The sequence below is a fragment of the Elephantulus edwardii genome, unplaced genomic scaffold, assembly GCF_000299155.1.
Source record: "Elephantulus edwardii isolate Elephantulus edwardi_28Jun2011 unplaced genomic scaffold, EleEdw1.0 scaffold00003, whole genome shotgun sequence".
NCBI classification, from domain to species: domain Eukaryota; kingdom Metazoa; phylum Chordata; class Mammalia; order Macroscelidea; family Macroscelididae; genus Elephantulus; species Elephantulus edwardii.
The window spans coordinates 4,755,973-4,774,795 of record NW_006399753.1 but is presented as its reverse complement, the minus strand read 5'-3'; the positions used below and the strand labels follow the sequence as shown (position 1 = coordinate 4,774,795).

Genomic DNA, 18,823 nt, shown 5'->3' with positions numbered 1-18,823 from the left:
AGAAAGAAAGAAAGAAAGAAAGAAAGAAAGAAAGAAAGAAAGAAAGAAAGAAAGAAAGAAAGAAAGAAAGAAAGAAAGAAAGAAAGAAAGAAAAGTATATAAATAGACCAAAACCAAGCCCACTGCCATGCCTCAACTCTGGCACACAGCAACCCTGGAGGATAGAGTAGAACACCCCAATCATGGGGTTTAAAGCTATAAATCTTTATGGGATGCGACTACCACAAATTTCTCCCAAAATGCAGCTGGTAATTTTAAACCCCAACCTTCTGGTTAGCAGCCAGTACTTTATCTACAGTGCCACCAGGGTTCCCTAGGCAGACACACACGGTCAATTGCACCTTAAAGAAAGAATCTACTGTATCCAGTTCTTTCAACAGAACATGACTCTTCTGAGAAGACCAAGGTCTTCTGACCAACTTGGTTCATTTTCTCCCCTGATATTTTTGGTCTTTTTTTATGTGAAAACTACAAGGGATCTAATGCTACTTCGGAAATTTCAAGAAATTCTTTCATTTAAAAATTTCCATTTCCTCAACAATCACTAACTTACCTCAGCAAAACTGTTTGAGCAGAACTCACTTTCTCTCTCTCACGCTCTCTTTCCCCCACTGCTGTTGGCTTCAAAAAGACCGATGGCTGACCCTCCAGCGGGATACCAGAACTGTAGAGTCAAACCACCTGCCTCTAGGTAGATAACAGCTTCTTACCCACTAGGCGACCAGATCTCCCTTTCAGACAACACAGAGGAGTAGAACATCTCTTGTTGTTATGTGTTGTCAAGTCGCTTGTGACTCATAGTGACCCTGTGTACAACATCCCTAAACCCTGCTCTATCCTGTACCAATCTCACTGTCTCCAACATGCCTACCGCCATTGCCCCAGTCACTGAATCAATCCACCTCATAGGGGGCCTTCCCCTCCTGTGCTGTCCCTCCACCCTCCCAAGCATGACATCCTTCTCCAAGGACCAGTCCCTCCTTGCAACATGTCCAAAGTATATAAAACGAAGCTTTAGAATCCTTGCCTGCTAGGAGCAGCTTGGTTTAACCCTCTCTGGGACAAACCTGTTTGTTGTCTTAGCAGTCCATGGTATATTCAATACCCTTCTCCAACACCACAACTCAAAGACATCAATTCTCCTTCTATCATCCCTAGTCATTGTCCAGCTCTCTGACGCATAGCAAGTGATTGCAAAGATCATGGCCTGTATAAGGCACACCTTAGTGTCCAGAGTAAGATCATTGTTCTTCAGTTCTTTGGCGAGGTCTGTTAACAGCAGACTTTCCCATCGCAATATGTCTTTTCATTTCCCGGCTGCTGGTGCCAAGAGTGTTGACTGTGGAGCCAAGCAAGCTAAAGCTGTGAACAATCTCAATCTCTTCACCATCCATCCTGATACTGCCAATTGGTCCAGTGGTGAGAATCTTTGTCTTCTTGATATTGGGCCTCAATCCATATTGAGGGCTGCAGTCCTTGACCTTCTACAGCTAGCGCTTCAGGTCCTCCTCAGTTTCAGCAAGTAGGGTGGTGTCATCTGCATAACACAGATTGTTGATGAATCTTCCTCCAATCCTGATGCCACATTTCTCCTCAGAGAGTCCAGACTCCCAGATAATCTGTTCTGCATATAGTTTGAAAAGGTATGGAGATAGGACACATCCCTGGCATACACTCTTCCCAATTTTGAACCATGCAGTGTTTCCTTGCTCTGCTCTGATGACTGCCTCCTGGTCCAAGTTTCTTAGTTTCATTTAAAGTGTGCTGGGTAATGACAATGAGGGGATTGGGACACAAAGAGCATTACTGGAGGCACTGGGTCCTCACAGTTTCCTGAGCCAGTCACAGGTGGAGTAGGAAAGAGGCGGAGAGTGAAGGGACTACAGTGGAAGGACTGAGAAACGGCAGGGCTACTTCTCAGGGCCTCCGGGAGGATGCAGGCCTCGGGTGATGTCGCAGCAAACCTGCCTTAGCTGCTGCGCTGGTGCTGAGCACAAACATCCACGCTGTTAGGTGCGGTCACAGGTCCAGCGCACAGGTTCTAGCTCACAGCAACCCTGTGTGCAACAGAGGGCGTAGTGCCCAGTCCCGTCCAGCCTCAACACGCACACAGACCTTGATCATCACCTCACAAAGCCAAGCCCTCAGTGAGGGAGCTTAACCAGTAGAGGATAATCTCGCAATATTAACTGAGTGAACAGAAGAAGAATCCAATCTCTTTCATTAGGTCTGTTTCAATGGGATCTGCAATGCAGCTTCCCTCGGACCTCTGCCTTCCCCTGAGTTGGTCAGTGGCTGGCTTGCTGTGTGATGGCATGTCCCTACCCATGTCTTGATAGTTTTATCTTTGTTTTTCCTCTTCTGTTACAAAAAGCCACTGCTTTTCAGTCAATGTTGCTTCATGGTGACATCTTTTAGAACCGACTTGAAATTGGAGTAAAAGAAACCAAACACACTATGGGAAGGGACTCTGAGAACTCTGGCCAGGCACTGTGCTGTTTGCCATCACATCGGCTTCCTCATCCAACCTTCATGGCCCCATCGTTAAGGTGCCACATCCCTATGTTACAGTCAATGGACTGAAAAATCAAAGTAATACAAGGTCATCTGTTGACAGAGTGAAAACAAACCCCAGGGCCATCAAGCCATTTGTGACTCATAGCGACCGTGCAGGGTACAAGAGAACAACAGGGCACAGGAGAACGACTGTGAGGAGAACAACAGGGCACTGGGGAACGACAATGCAGGGCACAGGAGAACAACTCTACAGGTACAGGAAACCGACCCTGCAGGGCGCAGGAGAACTGATCCACAGGTTTCCAACGTACACTCTGCACAGTCGAGCCTGTACACAGTTGAGTGTAACCTCTTTGTCCTGCAGAGTGGCTGAGGGTTCAAAGTATTGATTTTGAGTCAGCAGCTAAGTGTTTAACCATTGCACAACCAGGCCTCCTACTAATGCATTAGATTCGGATCCACATCTGGATACAAAGAACGTATTCTACTTTGCACCACTCCATCTTGCCAAGTGATGCCACTAAATGTGACAGGTGATACATGACCATGAAGAGCAGGTATCCAAAGGCCGCTGGGAGCCTAAGCAGAAGCAATCAATGCAGAGCTCAGACCTAGGCAGGTAGGATTCAGGAGACTAGCAAGTCAAAAGCAACTCCATCTGCGTTCCAACACATGAACAGAAAACGTGAAGCTGTCGGAAGCTGTCAAACTACTATAAACTCAAGAGCTGATGGCACTTTCTGCATGTCTGAGTGGTGTGTCTTCAAGGCGCAGGAGAGATGAGATAACCTCAAGTCCAAGAGGGCAGGGTGCTTCTCACCAAGCAAGTGATGGTCAGAGGGCCTTACCCTCATAACTGCATAAACAGAGAACACAGTGATTCGAATTTGGAAAACCAAAAATGGCAGGTTTGTATTTTTGAGGAGCAGTTCTCCAGCCATCCTGAAACTCCCTGGAGGAAAGATTACGCTGCAGAAAAGACTGTGAGATTGAACCTAGGGAGAGATTCAAGGAGGAATTAAAGGACATCCAATCAGTGTGGGAGGCATTAGCTTCCAACCCGGTTTCTCAGGGTTAGCCTGAGTCCTGAAGCCCTCCTGGTTCCTGCATGCTCTCCTCTGGTGGCTTGATCTTTAGGGAGTTATGCTGCTAACCCAGAGGCCAGGCCTCTCTGCCAGTTCAAATCCACTAGCAGCTGATGGAAGAAAGATAGACAGCCTCCTCCCATGTGAGCGACCCCTCGGAAGGCCACTGGAGGTCAGCCGTGAGTCCGTTCTTACGCGATGACTACGAGCCTTTGTCTCTGTGTCTTGCCCGTAGGCTTTGCTCTCAATCATATACACTGGGCTTGTCTGTGGATCTAGAAACAACATCTCTGTCTTAAAAGGTCTTACTCCCAGAACCCAGGAAAGAACCTAAAACTCAGCACTCAAGATGTTTTTAAAGATGTGATTGAATACACAGGCCACTGAAGGACTCCTCGAGTGTGTGTGTTTTCATGTAAACCTGTTCTGAAAGGTGCCCTGGTCCCATAGTCCATCAAGAGCTGCCCTGCTGACCCAAGGCCACACCTCTGCGGAGCTCCAAATCCCGAAAGAGCCAATCTTCTGTGCAATTTACAGCCTCGGAAACCCAGCGGAGGGTCAGCTAGGAATTGGTTTTGACTTAACAGCAATGAGATTTTGTTTCTGGATTTGGTCCCACCCTTGTCTGTTGCCCTCGGCTTCATGCCTGCCTCCCTCCTGCCCCTGAGCACACACTAGAGAGTCTTCACCGGCATTCCAGGCCCCTGGCAGCAGGAAATACCACGTTCTCCAAGGAAAGCAAAGGAAGGGCCAGTCATTAAGCAGTCTTAATATTTGATTTTATTCCGTCTTCAAAAGTACAATGATCAGGGCTCATGGTGGACACAAGGGTCTTAGTGGTACAGCGGGTTAAGCATTGTCTTGCTAACTGATAGGCAGGCAGTTTGCTCTGCAGGAGAAGCGCATTGCAGTCGGCTCCTTTACGAGGCTTCCAGCCCAGAAACTCCACAGGGCGGCCCTGCTCTGTCCCACAGCCTCTGGCTCAACAGCACCGCGATGCTTGTTGCTAGATCCCTGCTGCTCACGACGGAGAGCGAGTCACCGATATTTCTGAGTCAGCAGATGGGAGAAGAAGACCCTTTCCCAGTAGTTTTCCTCGGCTTGCTGTGTCCCACGATCTCTAGACTCTCTCACAAGATCACTATGAAAGAGGTCTTGTTCTTAGACAGGGGAAGGGGCTAGCAGGCCTTCTGGGTTCAGAGGGATTCACCTAGCTGTTCCGAGCTGAACTCAGGAGCACTAGTGGTTCAGGGAGTTAAGCATTAGGATGCTAACTGAAAGGCCACCTTGAATTCAAGCAGCTCCACAGACAACAGATGTGGCTGTCAGCTCCACAAAGGTGTGCAGCTTCGAAGACCCCTGGGCAGATCCTCGGGAGACAGGTGCAGCAGCTCCCCAAAGGCGTGCAGCCTCGGAGACCCCTGGGAAGATCCTTGGGAGACAGGTGCAGCAGCTCCCCAAAGGTGGGCTGCCTTGGAGACCCCTGGGCAACTCTCTCTTTCCCATTTGGTTACTCTGAGCTGAAATAGACTCCCTGGCAGTGCTGGGGCTGTTGTTAGGTGCCACTGAGTTGGCTACGCCTCCTGCCAATCTGTGGATAGCTGATCAGAACTTTGGGCTTGTTTTCTCTGTTCTGTCTTGTTTCAGCCCGGAAATGTGGAGTCATGGTGGAATTCTAGACTCAGAATGAGATACAGATGGAGAACTGAGGGCCTGAGAAGTGAATTCCTCTTCAGTGTCACAGGGTGATGAAGGGCTTCTTCCAGAATCTCATCACCAGGGCACAGGTACCTCCTCCATGGCTGGGTCGATGGACCCTGGGCTCCTCCTAGGACCAGCTATTCATTCATCTTCTCTCCTCTTTCCCTTCCTAGCTCTAAAAGACTTCAGTTTAAAGATTTATCTCAGTCAGGGTGAGGACAGACAAGAAGAAATTCCATTTTGGTATCCATGGCTATGCCTAATCTTTATTGCCCCATCTGTTTTCTCAATACCCAACAGTAGGAAGGTATTAGAAGCTTCCCAGCTATAAATAAAGTACTTTGGCTCCCACCTCATTACTGTTCCTTCTGGTTCAAGAGCTCTTTCAGGCACGGTAAGAGAGAAATCAGTGCTGATACCTGTACTTTCTATAAATCTAACCCCGACCTAGAAACTGGGAATCAGCTTTGCCACCCTGAGGTGGACATGTCTCCATCATCATCAGCAGCACTCTGCCTCAGACACAAGTACCTTCTTCCAACCAGCAGCAACTCAGATATGGAGAGCAGACCCCACGCGGGACACCAGCTCTCCTCACCATCCTGTGACGCTGATACCCCACATCACCCCACCGCACACATCTCAGGCTCATGCCTACTTGACCGCCAAGATCCGTGCCTCATACGCATGATAAATGCAGCGTTTTTCCTTCTACAATGTGCTCCATGCCATGTGCCCTTCCCTCTCCTTGAGAGACTTGGGCAAAGCCCCCCCTAGTGTGTAAAAATTAAAACTAGAAAGGACCACATTTCCCTGTAGCCTCCCTGCTCTGTCTCTGATTACACCAGGAGGTGATTAGCCCTGGGGTGGCTCTGAGATACCAGAGGCATTTTATGCAGAGGACACTCAGCCCCCTGGGGAGGTCCCTGCTTTAGAGTCCTGCAGAGCATGTCCTCAGCAAGGGGTGAGGAGGATGAAAGGCTCAAAGCTCAGGCTCCTGAAGGCTCAGTCTTTTATGGGGATCTGAACTGGCTAGAAAAAGAATCCAGGATGTCCGTTTGCATAAGGACTTGTCTGGGCACTCTCCATAAGAATTATTCTTTTAAACAGAGAAAAGCAAACACATCCTGCCATCACTGAGTCTATCTGCCCCATAAGCCCCACTGTGTGAAAAACTGTGAAGAGAAAACTGCCCCCAGGGTTTCTCTAAGACTGTGATCTCTATGAAAGCATCTTTCTCCCTCAGGGCGGCTGGTGGGTTCAAACTGCCAACCTTGTGCTTAACATGTGAGCACTCTGACCTTCTTTTTCTAAAGGACAGCAATGACAATAATGGGAATTAGAGGTGAAAAGTGTCTGAGATCATGGCAAATCACCTCCTCAGCTGCAAGGGAGGAAATTCCTAAGTCAAACTGGCTTACCTAGGAATAAAGGGAATGGAGAGGCTTCCTGGGTGAATCTGGCCGCAGGAGCCGGCAGGGAGTTCAGGGTGGTGCACAGGGTTAAGTGCCTGGCTGTGTGGTCCACCCAGAGGCGTCTTGGAGGAAAGCCCTGCACATCTACTTCCTGGAGACCGGAATCACGGGAATTCTGGGCACAGGTCTGCACTGGAACCCCAGGGGTCGCCTTGAGTTGGAGTCAGCTCCATGGCAACTGTCGCAGATTTTAGTTTGCATTGCTTGTTTTATTGGTCTGCACAACCGGCTAGTCACGTGGCTAAAATGGCATATTAAACGCGTCACTTTCAGTGTCCAAGTCACAGGCCATCCGTCACAGTGGAAGCCCTGCCTCGGTGGATGCCTCACGGTCACTGACGTCCTCCACTCACAGCCACCCCGACCTCCGCATTCACTAATGTCCTTAGGTCACCCTGCAAAGATGGGCCCTGGGCGGGGCTCTCAGTCCCTATGGTCTCCGTTCTATTTCAATAGGGTGGCAACAAATCAAAAGAATCACCTCGTATTTAATAAAATAAGTCAAAGAAAGATTGTTTCTGACAGAACCAGACAAATCAATTAATTGATCTCTGGCAAGCAAAGATAATGATATTTCTGAGTCTATTAGGAACATCAGGGCTGATTAACTAATTTCACAGGGGGCTTGGCTGTCATCAGATATTAGGCAGTGATAGGGAACCCAGGGGTAGACACTCAGGACGACGTTTCCCCCCAGGAATCACTTGACTCGCTCTTGTTGTTATTGTTAGATGTCATCTACTCATCTCTCACTCAGAGCACTCAACAGAGTACGACGAATGCTCCCGGGTCCCGCTCCATCCTCAGAGCCGAGGCGGCCCTCCCAGCCACTCTGCCGGTTCATCATCGCAGGGAGGCTCTTCCGCTTTACGGCTGACCTGATTCCAGGAATAACATCTTTCTCCAGGGACTAGCAAGTTGTCCAAAGTGCCTTAAATGAAGTCTCCTCATCTCTGATTTCAGCGGCGTTCTGGCTGCATTTCTTGGAAGACAATTGCAATGTCTCAATTGTTTTCATTTTCATATAGAAAAGACAAGAATTCAGTGTTCAGTGGAGATGTCCCTTTTGCGTGACTTTTTCTGTGGGTAGGGACAGAATTTACCAGAAAAAAAAAATCAACTAAAAGCTCTGTGGAGAAAACCCTTTCGAATGGCATTGTGGAGGTCAGGTGAGGGAGGACATCTGAACCTGAACAATGAATGAAAATCAATCAGAAATGAAGCCTCACTGGGCTTGGACCATGTCTGAGTTGTATATTTAAGATTCAGAATAAAATTTTAATTTATTTCTAAGAACAAACATGGAAGCTGCAACTATGATACCAATAATAAATAAAAATCAAAGTTCAGGCTCCCATGAATAGATTCACATGAGTATTAATATACTGATGCCTCACACATGGCAGTGCAATGGATTTTATAATGTGGTGTCAGGATTGGTGGAAGATCTATCAACAACTTGCATTATGCACATGACACAACCATGCTTGCTGAAATTGAGGAGAAGAGCTTGATGCAGAGGGTCAAGGACTGCAGCCCCTAATATGGACTGAGGCTCAATGCCAAGAAGACAAAGTTTCTCACCACTGGACCAATTGGCAGCATCAGGATGGATGGTGAAGAGATTGAGATTGTTAACAGCTTTAGTTTGCTTAGCTCCATAGTCTTGGCGACAGCAGCCAGAAAATGAAAAGATGTATTGTGATGGGAAAGTCTGCAGTTAGGGACCTCTCTAAAGTACTGAAGAGCAATGGTGTCTCTCTGGAGACTAAGGTGTGTTTGATACAGGCCATGGTCTTTGCAATCACTTGTTATGCATCAGAGAGTTGGACAATGACTAGGGAGGATAGAAGGAGAATTGATGCCTTTGAGCTGTGGTGCTGGAGAAGAGTATTGAATGTACCATTGACTGCTAAGAAAACAAACAGGTTCATACCACAGTGGGTTAAACCACGCTGCTCCTTGGAGGTAAGAATTCTGAGGCTTCGTCTGACATACTTTGGACATGTTGTAAGGAGGGACAAGTCATTGGAGAGGGACATGATGCTTGGGAGGGTGGAGGGACAGCGCAGGAGGGGAAGGCCCTCTAGGAGATGGATTGATTCAGTGACTGGGGTAATCAGGATGGATGTGTCGGAGATAGTGCGATTGGCACAGGATAGAGCAGGGTTTAGGGCTGTTGTACATAGGGTCGCTATGAGTTGCAAGCAACTCGAAGGCATGTAACAATAACAACAACATTTACTTAAAATGGATTTCTTCATGAGAAAATGTCTATTCATGGAATAAGAAGCTGTGCTCTGCTCTCAGCCCCAATACCCATGCTAGGACCCACCACAGGACCCTGTACATTCTGGGACAGAAAGGATGTTTAAATAAGTCAATGGGGAAGAGAAGAAGTCCCAATGCCAAGTTATGGGAAGAGAAATCTAGATCTCACTCCCGTTAAAAAGGCTGGCAAAAACCTAATGTTAATGTATATAGTCTTTAAGAATATAGAAAAGTGTTGATTCATGAAAATGACACTGGGTGCAGTATGTAAATACTGATCTGTAGAAATAGCTTAGGGAAGAGGTTATATTCGAGCTCCAGTTTGCACATAGGTAGACCTGTTGAAGCAGATTTTGGGGGAAGGAAGACCAAGAATATGTTCTAACATAATAGACGAGCCAGGTCAGCCTGAAGGCTTGAGGTGTTTCAGTATCTCATTGCTGTCAAATTAGAATCAATCCATAGCTGACCCTCCAGCAGATAGAGACTGAAACCACTCAGAATGAGATTGTCCATCTTTCTCCTAAATGTTGGTGGGTTCAGACCACGTGTCTCTGCATTGGCAGTGCAGCTCCTTGTCGACTGGGCCATCAGAGCTCCCTAACCAGCAGTCAGACAGGGAGTAAAGTGTGATTCTGACTGTTGATAGTGATAGTGAATGATAAGTGCTCACCTGCTTTGAGAAATTTGAGCAACCTTGGACTATTGTAGAGATTGGACTCAAATGGGCTTGTCCTGCCATTTGGTGGATCAATGGTAAGATTCTGACCTTGCATGTAAAAGGCATGGGTTTGATCCCCAGCCAAGGCAGCTCACACACAGACAACATCCATCTGTCAATGGTAACTTGCATGTGGCCTGGAAGCTGAACATGTTTTCAGAGAGCTGACTAGATGGGCTAGGGCAAGGGGCTGTCCTCTCCTTTCATAGTCAGACAGGGAAAGCCCCAAGAGGCACAGTTCTGCTCCGGCATAGTTGGGTCACCATGAGCCTCAACTCACTCCAGAGCAACTGGTAGCCATATCTTAGACCGAACCTTCTAGATGGCAGGCACCGTGCTAACTGCCCAGAATAAATGATACTATTACCCATCCAACTGGTTATTTGGGGAGATAGGCTTCATCCTGACCATTTTCAGGTGGGGATGTTGCGACTCAGAGTAGTCAGAAGCAATGTGCCTAGACCCCCAGAACTCATAAGTGACAGAGCCTGGCTGCAAACTCAGACCTTAGTCCAAAGCCAGGGGCTCTCCAGAACCTCCCTGCTCATCTTTCCGTCAGCTTCCATCTCCCTTCCAAAGTGGGGGTGGCATCTCAGGGTCCCTGCTGATGGCTTGTGCTCTGAGCCTCTGCCTCCATCAAGACAGACTTTGGATAAATGCAAGTTGACTGCTCAAAGCAAACATCAACCAGGGAAGTGTCATTATGGGACTGGAAACGTCTTCCGTAAAAATAAATGTGCTGGGGATAAGTCGCCCTCACCAAATGCGCTTCCAACCCAACTTGTCACATGAATTAAGAAGAGGTGGTGATCATCTGACCAGTCTGGGACCAAGGAGCAGGGGTTTTCTGAGTCGAGACAGGAGAGGCATTCCTCAGACATCAGAGGGAACGTGCATGACCCCAGTCACAGAGAAGGTTGTTCCCCTCTCTCGCAACCCTTAACCCTGCAGAACGCACATTTAATGCATCTCACACCGGGATAACCAGTACCAGTACTGCTCCCCAGGAGTGAATCCAGAGTCATGGTGATCCCAACATTTATTAAAAAAAAAAATCAAAGAACTAATTTTTTTGCAAATGGATCTTAATTACACTTAATTGTGCTCTTGTTACAGGAGACACCTAACTTTTCCTTCTGAGGCACCTCCGTGTGACTCCCATTTGTAGCCCATTTCCTTTTCTTAAATAATATGACAATAGCTCCTTTTTAAACAAGTTACCTAGTCCACCAGGCTTGGCTCACAGCCACTCCTTCGCCCAGGGTGCACTCAGGGTAAAGCAATTACATTCCACTGTAAGGATGGCTCCTGTGGGGCTCAGAAAGTTGGAACCTTAGCCTCAACACTGGAGAACAGGTTTATCAGAAACTCTTCCTGATATAGGCAAAACCGCTAAGTCTGCTGGCATCATGCCCGGCTGCCTGCAGCTCCCTGAAGGCAGGCCCGAGGGGGACTGGGAACCATTAACTTTAAAGTCTTATTGCTGATGGGTTCTCAGAGATAGACACCTCCTCCCTCCTTCCCATGAGAGGCCTGTGGGTCTTCACTCTGACCATGGCTTGGCCTGTCTGCAGAAGCAGCTGCTGGACGTATAAATCATAGGATCCTGCACCCACCCATTTCAGAAGCATGTGCCTGAATGCTCACGTGCCTCAAAGCCATGAAGGCTGAGCACGAGAAACGAAGAGAGGCTGGAACAGCCCTCCTGTTCACCCAGGGAAGATCTGTGAATGGCGTGCAGAACCACCTCTGATAATGCAATCTCAAAACATATAAATTTATTTATAAATGATATCCATACATATGTCTACTCATATGCAGTGATTTAGAAAAAGGCATTTTAAAAGAGGAGCAAGTTCTTAGGTTATTTTGTATACGCTGACCTGTTTTTATTCACACTGATACATGTCTACCACAGTGACTCGCATCCTGGTTCTTCACACTGCTGGTTCTTCCTGGTTCTTTTCCAGCCCATTCTGGCTTGCAATTACCCTACAGGACAGGGGACAACTTCCCATAGACTCTCAAGATTGTAATAACTAAGGAGGAAGACTGCTGCAGCTTCCTCCCCACAAGCAGCAGGTGGAGTTTGAACTGTCAACCTTCTAGGTAGCAGGTGAGCGAGCACTTTAGCCACTGAGACACCACCAGCGGGGATCCTTGTCTGATTCTCATTTATTAGTCAGGTTTAGTAGTAGACATCAATGAAGGCTATGCCTCTTAAAACACACAAATTGAGAAAGAAGAAAGATCATAGGTTTGCCCAATAATTTTTTAATATTTATTTATATTATTTTTTATATCTTTTTGCTGAATAGATTATTTCGATATTCATTTTTTCAACCCTGTGTACCAAATGCTAGCTGCTGTGATTTGGATGTGTCGTTTAAAATTCCTTGCTAATGGTGCTCATTTCATACAAATAATCGTCAATATCTCAAGACTCAGTATTCAGATAGGTATAGAACCATATACAAATGTATTCAAGAAATGGTTTTCTTGCTAAGTTCAAGGTTTCATCCTATTTAACATTGAATCTAAGTAACCTTATGAGGTGCTGTCCAGTCTCCACATGATTTCATGTGACTTCTGTGAGTGAGGCCTGCGGAGATCAGGACCACCCGGCCTGACCAGCAGAACCACCTCCTGGGCACAGCCGAAACTGCTTAACCTCAGAATCTCCAGCTGAGGGGTCCACCGTGGCTTTAAGGCCCTCAGAGTTCGTCAGAATCCTGTTACACAGCAAAAGCTAACTTAGATAGATAACCCTTGTTCCAGAAGCTTGTTTGCTCTGTAAACTCAGGCACATCATAAATTTAGTTCCTATAAACTCCTAGAGGCCTCACCTGTGACATGGGGAAAGCAGCAGCTGTAACAAGTGGCAATATTTCCAGTTACGATTTAGATGCTTGATATACTCATTTTATCTTTCATCTGTGAAGTGACCCTGAGGACCACGGCTAGCAGGAAGACCCGATGAGGACCATAAGTATAAAAGTTGAAAGTCAAAGCCCATCTCACTTTTAGTAAAAGTCAGTACTATTACCTGCATCTTTACTGAGTATGTTTGTAAACACCGCATCCTGTTTGTGAGAGAGCTAAGCGATGGTGTTACCACACGTGAGTGTTGGGAGGTGGTTCCTTTAGGAATGAGGGTTGAAACAGTATTTTGTCAGCGCTGCACAGGTCAGCTTCATGTTCAATATATTTACTTTCCTTTAAGCCAGGCATTTTTGATGGGCTCAGCAACAGACAAGAGAGAAGGCAGAGGGAGATGCAGGAGGGAGGAGAAACATTAGCACTGCCTGGTCTCCATCAATAAACAGCTCATCGTCTGATGCACCAAGGATTACACCTTTGTGTTTGGCAGGGAAAGAATTAAAATCTTTCTTCATTAAGCCCGAATTCCTTATAACCATCCCTCAATACCATCACCCTTTGCTTGCCAGAAAAAAAAACAAGACTGATACATAGATAGGTATACATCTTGTTGTTGTTGTTAAGTGCCGTTGAGTCGTAGGTGATTCATAACGACCCTGTGAACAAAAGACCTGAACACTTGTATACCTTTCATCCTTTTTCCAAGTTCATAGGGTTTCCAGAGGCAAGCTATTTCAGAATTGGATGCCACTCCTGCTTCCTAACTTGCTTTAATTGGGGAGCTCCATCAAGCACTGTCCACCATGGGTAAGCACTATCACATTAGATTAAGGGTTACTTACCCTTAGTCTAAGGCTCTGGGCCACCCACTCACTTTTGAAGAGCAAAAAGAACAATAACACAGTGGAAAGGACCCCAGACATGTCCCTTGCCTGACTGCCACCGAGTCGAACCGCCATCGAGATGCCAGCCATCCCGCCAGTTAGCCAATAGGTATAGGTATATTCAAACACACTTACCCTCTCTGAAAAAGGTCCACATTATAAAATTTATGTAGCTCCACAGAAAACTCAACCGTTCCTTGTACTTCAGACATGATCCTTTTGGTTCATTACCTGCAAGACAAGACAGAGAGAGATGAGCAGCTTTGAAAGGCATGAGGCAAAGGCGGGGAACAGGGCTTCCACCCTGTGAAAGCACACGGCACTCTGATGCACAGGTGCTTCCAACCAATGGGAAGCCCATGTGTGTGACTTGACAGCACCACTCTGGGGCTCCCCTTACAGGAACAGACACAGAGAGGTTAAATGACTTGCTTAACATCACACAGCTCACACACAGAAATGCTGGCCTCAGGCCCGAGATCCTGACTCCAAAGTCAGGTTGGCCAACTGCCAGCACCCCTGATACAATCATAGGCCTCTTGGCCAAAAGTGCAGGAATCTCTGCTCTATGTGACCTTGAATGAGTCCCCTAACTTCACTCATGCTCAGGTTCCCCATCTGTGACACAAAATCGTACAACAGCATATAACTCAGATTGATGATGATAAGATTAAATAAGATACAAAGAAAACGTTCTAGAAATCTTGATGATGCAGTTGTTGTTATGTGCCATCAAGTCACCTGTGACTCATAGCAACCCTGTGTACAACATCTCTGAACCCTGCTCCATCCCGAATCAACCTCATTGTCTCTGACACACCTACCCTCATTACCCCAGTCACTGAGTCAATCCATCTTATCCAGGGTCTTCCTCTCTTGTGCTGTCCTTCCACCCTCCCAAGCAGGACATCCCTCTCCAAGGACTGGTCCCTCCTTGCAACATGTCCAAAGTATTCAGATGAAGTTTCAGAATCCTTGCTTCCAAGGAGCAGCTGGGCTTCACCCTCTCCGCGGCGAACCTGTGTGTTCTCCTAGCAGTCTATGGTATACTTAACACTCTTCTCCAGCACCACAGCTCAAAGGCATCATTCTCCTTTTATCATCTCTAGTCACTGTCCAGCTTTCTGATGCAGAGTATGTAATTGTGAAGATTACGGCCTAGATCGGGCGCATCTTGGTCTTCAGACTGGCATCATTGCTCTTCGGCACTCTGGAGAGATCCCTGACAGCAGACTTTCCCAGTGCAGTTCATCTTTTGATTTCCTGGCTGCTGGTACCAAGAGTGTTGATGGTTGAGTCAAGCAAACTGAAGCTGAGAACAAGCTCAGTCTCTTCAGTGGTAGACGCCATTTATAATGATTCATATGAAGTATAAATGACTCTCCGATTTTTATTCTGTATCATCTCGGAAGAGCAAAGGTGGTTGTGGTACCGCAGGCAAAAACATTTCCTGCCCAGCATGACAGAGGATGTGGGTGTTTTAACTAGGCACACACTGAAACCAACTTGGGAGTAGCTGTTGACTGACCATGATAACGTCACATGCCAGGGCATAATTCTTTTGCAAAGGATTTTTCACAGCTGTGTCCTCTAAGACACCTCTGGGTGTGTTTGAACTGCTAACACTTTGATTAGGAGTTGAGTGCTTGGTCATTTTTGTCACATGGGGACAAAATCAAAACGTCAACAATTGCTAACTTCCCAAGCCAAGAGACCCTACAGCCACGAGCAGGAAGGCAAAGCCGAAGTCATATCCCGAGTCTGGGACGAGATACAAATCAAGAGAGAGTCTGAGAGCGAGTCAAATCTCCCTGTTGTTGTTCGGAGCCCTCAAATTGGCTGCAACTCACTGGGGCCAAGTTCACACCAGAACAAAAACATCACCTGCTTTGTGTCATCCTCACAATCTCACCTGTGCTTCAACGGTCCAGTTGCCGTGTCAGTCGTCTCTCAGAGGGCTTTCCCCTCCTCCTACGACCCTCCACCTTCCCCAGAATGACAGCCTTCTGAACACCAGGAGTGTGGGAGAAGGGAAGCAAACTGACTTACTGACCACGTACTACGTGCTGTAAAAGAAACTGATGCCACAGTTGATTAAATACTGGGTCCTAACTGGTGGCCTAGTGGTAAGAAGGTGTGCTGCAATCCCAAAGGCTCACAGTTTGAGTCCACCAGCTGCTCTGCAGGAGGTAGACGGACAACCTCCTCTCATGTGATTTACTGCCTCTGAAAACCACTGGGGGATCAGCTGGAGGTGGATGGACAACATCCTCTCATGTGATTTACTGCCTCTGAAAACCTGCTGGGGGATCACCTGTGGGTCAGTTCCAACTCGACGGCGCACACAACCACCACCAAAAGGTTAGCAGTTTTGAGTCAGTTCAGACTGGTAGTAAAGAGTTGAGTTGTTGACTTAGTCCTAGAACATTCTAAGGGTGTGTTTATGATAAACCTCTCCACTTCTCAAGGCCTCAGTTTACCATTCTGTGCAACGGAAATGAGACAAGTTCTCAACAGGACTCTTGACAGAACAGGACACAGAGCAGGACTTTTGATGCACTTGACATTCAGCAGGTTATCAAGAGGGAGCAGCGGGGGAGGGAGGAGAGAAAGAGAGCAGGGAGTGCAGGGGAAGACGAACACGAGGTCTGTGCTGAATGACCAGGAGTGGTTCTCTGTGTTCTTCTAAGTCCATCTTCTTTTGACCCCAAGAATATTCAGGGACAGCCCCCCATGAATGCTGAGGTCTGGAGCTGAACTCCAGTTCCTGGTCTCGCTTGGCCAGCTCCTTCCTTCTGCACTCCGACTCTGGTCATCTGTGGAAGTGGTTCTGATGCAGAACACACCACAAAAATGCAGGCCATTCTAGCCATCAGCTTTGATAAATTCTCCAGCGTGGAACTTCGCCGTGAGGGGCCTGGAAAGGACAGGTTCCCAGAACATGCTGAGACCCGTTTTCCCAGCAGGAAGGCCATCGAGGCACGTCCTGGCTCAGCCAGTGCAGCGGAGCCGGCCGAGGCCAGATTCTCCCACTCAGTCTCAACTCTAAGGCATTTCCAGTAAGAGCTGGATGGGGCCAGGCGGCCAGTAAGCGATGTGGCTCTGGGCCTCTCCACCATGATCGCATTAAACAGCAGCGCTCCCCACTCCTCCTGTCTTCACCTCCTCTGTCTGGTTCAGTCTGCAAAGAAATGCAGAACCAGCGAATGGACAGAGCCCTCGCCGGCCACTCTTTCTGCATCTCTAGACTCTGCTCATCTGATGCCCAAAGCTAGGGGTGGGGAATTTATGGAAACAGGGATGAATGTCAAGCAAAACACGCACACCCCAACACGGCAGGCCTGCCACATGATAGACACAGCACTATTTCACACAGTCCTCAAAACTCTTCCCCAAACCCACTATCATTGAGTCTGCTCTGATACACACGGTGACTATGTAGGATATAAGAATGCTCCTTGTATTGTTTCCAAGACGGTAAACATTTACGGGAGCAGCAGACGTCAGTCTTTCTCCTGCAAAGCAGCTCCTGAGTTTAAACTGCTGACCCCTCAGTTAGGAGCGCAACACTAAATCCACAGTACCGCCTGGGTCTTCCTAAAACCTCCCAGGAATGCAGTGTTGACCTTGAGTCCCAGAGGATGCCCAAGCCCTAAGGGGGCCTTTGACTTCCCCTAGTCCTTAAGGAATCCTAATAGGGAAAGGGGCCAATAGCGGTCTGAGGAACTGCTATTCAGAGAAAACTGCACTTGATCCAATGCGTGGAGAGTATCGTGCAAAACCTTTTTCTCCTGTCATTCAGGACAACAGGATGGTTCTGGGATTTGTACATACATGTGGCTTCCTAGTAGGGACCTGTGCTGACCTTCTAAACTAAGCCCCTGCCCTTGGGTGAGTCATGCTATGTTCGGTGTCCTCAAAACTGCCGCGTCTCACGTGGACCCTATAAACAACACATCCTAGCCCTGCTGTCCCCTGAGCCCTTCTCACAATCCAGGGTCCCCTCCATCTGCTTTCCTAAAGTGTAAACATTTACGGGAGGAGCCTGCCATCCCAGCAGCTGGTGGATTTGAACTACCAATCATTTGGTTGGCAGCCTGATACTTTAGGCACTGCACCACCAGGACCACTGCCAACATAGCTGAGAGCCCAGTTATCAAGGAAGCAATGACCTCCCCTAGGATGTTGTGTTGTTAAGTGCTGTCAAGTCATACGCGACTCATAGCAACCCTATGAACCAAAGACATGAACACTTGTATATCTTTCATTGTTTCTCCAAGTTCATAGTTTCCGGAGGCAAGGCATTTCATAAGTGGATGTCACTCCTGCTTTAAAGCTTCTTTTAATCAGGAGCTCCATCAGACACTGTCCACCATGGGTAGCCATTCTCACATTTGACACATCAGTGTCACAGTGTTCAGCTTCAGAGCAACCATGAGTTACCTCTGTACAGCAGATAGACAGACCAGTGTTATATCACCTAGAAGAATGTTTGACCAAAAAACAATTAAAACCAGGCCTGAGGGATGCAGATTAAAATCACCCACCTTTGGCTACCACCTTTAAAATGCCATGGTGCTTTTATTAGTAACCAACCTTCATCCAATTTGCATCTAGGATTGCAAGCAATTTGTTCTCAGTCACATCTCAGCTTTTTTTCCCTCTGAAACCAAATCCAGTCACTGCCATCACATGGACTCAAGGCAACCCTCCATCCGATTTCCAAGGCCACCTAAATCTTAACTGCAGAAGAGTGTCTTACCTCCCTCTCAAGGAGAGCCCGATGGGTTCAAACTGCCAACCTTTCAGTTAGCAGCCCATCAGGACACCAGCAGGGGTCCAACCCTGAGGGCCCACTCCCTGCTGTCCAGTCAGTTCCAACTCACAGGGACCCTCCATCAGGTTTGAGGCTGTACCCTGAGCAGGACGTGACTGCCCATGTCTTTCCTGTGGAGCAGCCGCTGGACTCAAACTGCCAGCAAAGTGCAGCCTCTGGGCCAGCAGAGCTCCCCGAGCAGCCAGCACAGAGCTCCCTCAGTGGCCAGCGCTGGCTCACTTACAGGGGAGGTTGTCACCTGCAGTATTAGCCCCAAGCCTCACGAATCCTTGGGTCCCATCCAGACCTACTGAACTTCATGCACAACATCCCGTAATCAATTTCACAGCATCTCTGCAGAATTGTCCATTCCAGTCTTATTTGAGAACCTCTGTTTGGGATGCTGGAGTTTGGAGCTTGGTTTTAGACCAGGTCATTATGATCCGAGCCCTTGATAAGAATTTTCATTTCTA

General features: G+C 47.5%; 1 protein-coding gene across 1 annotated transcript in view; it reads right to left on the bottom strand.

Annotated features, from left to right (window-relative positions):
* Positions 1 to 13,746, bottom strand: part of FAM135B (family with sequence similarity 135, member B) — a 139,055-nt gene extending 125,309 nt beyond the window's left edge. The window contains exon 1 of the mRNA XM_006879268.1: positions 13,670 to 13,746. Within this exon, the coding sequence (XP_006879330.1) occupies positions 13,670 to 13,746 (77 nt within the window). The remainder of the gene's footprint in view (positions 1 to 13,669) is intronic.
* Between the last annotated feature and the right edge of the window lie 5,077 nt (positions 13,747 to 18,823).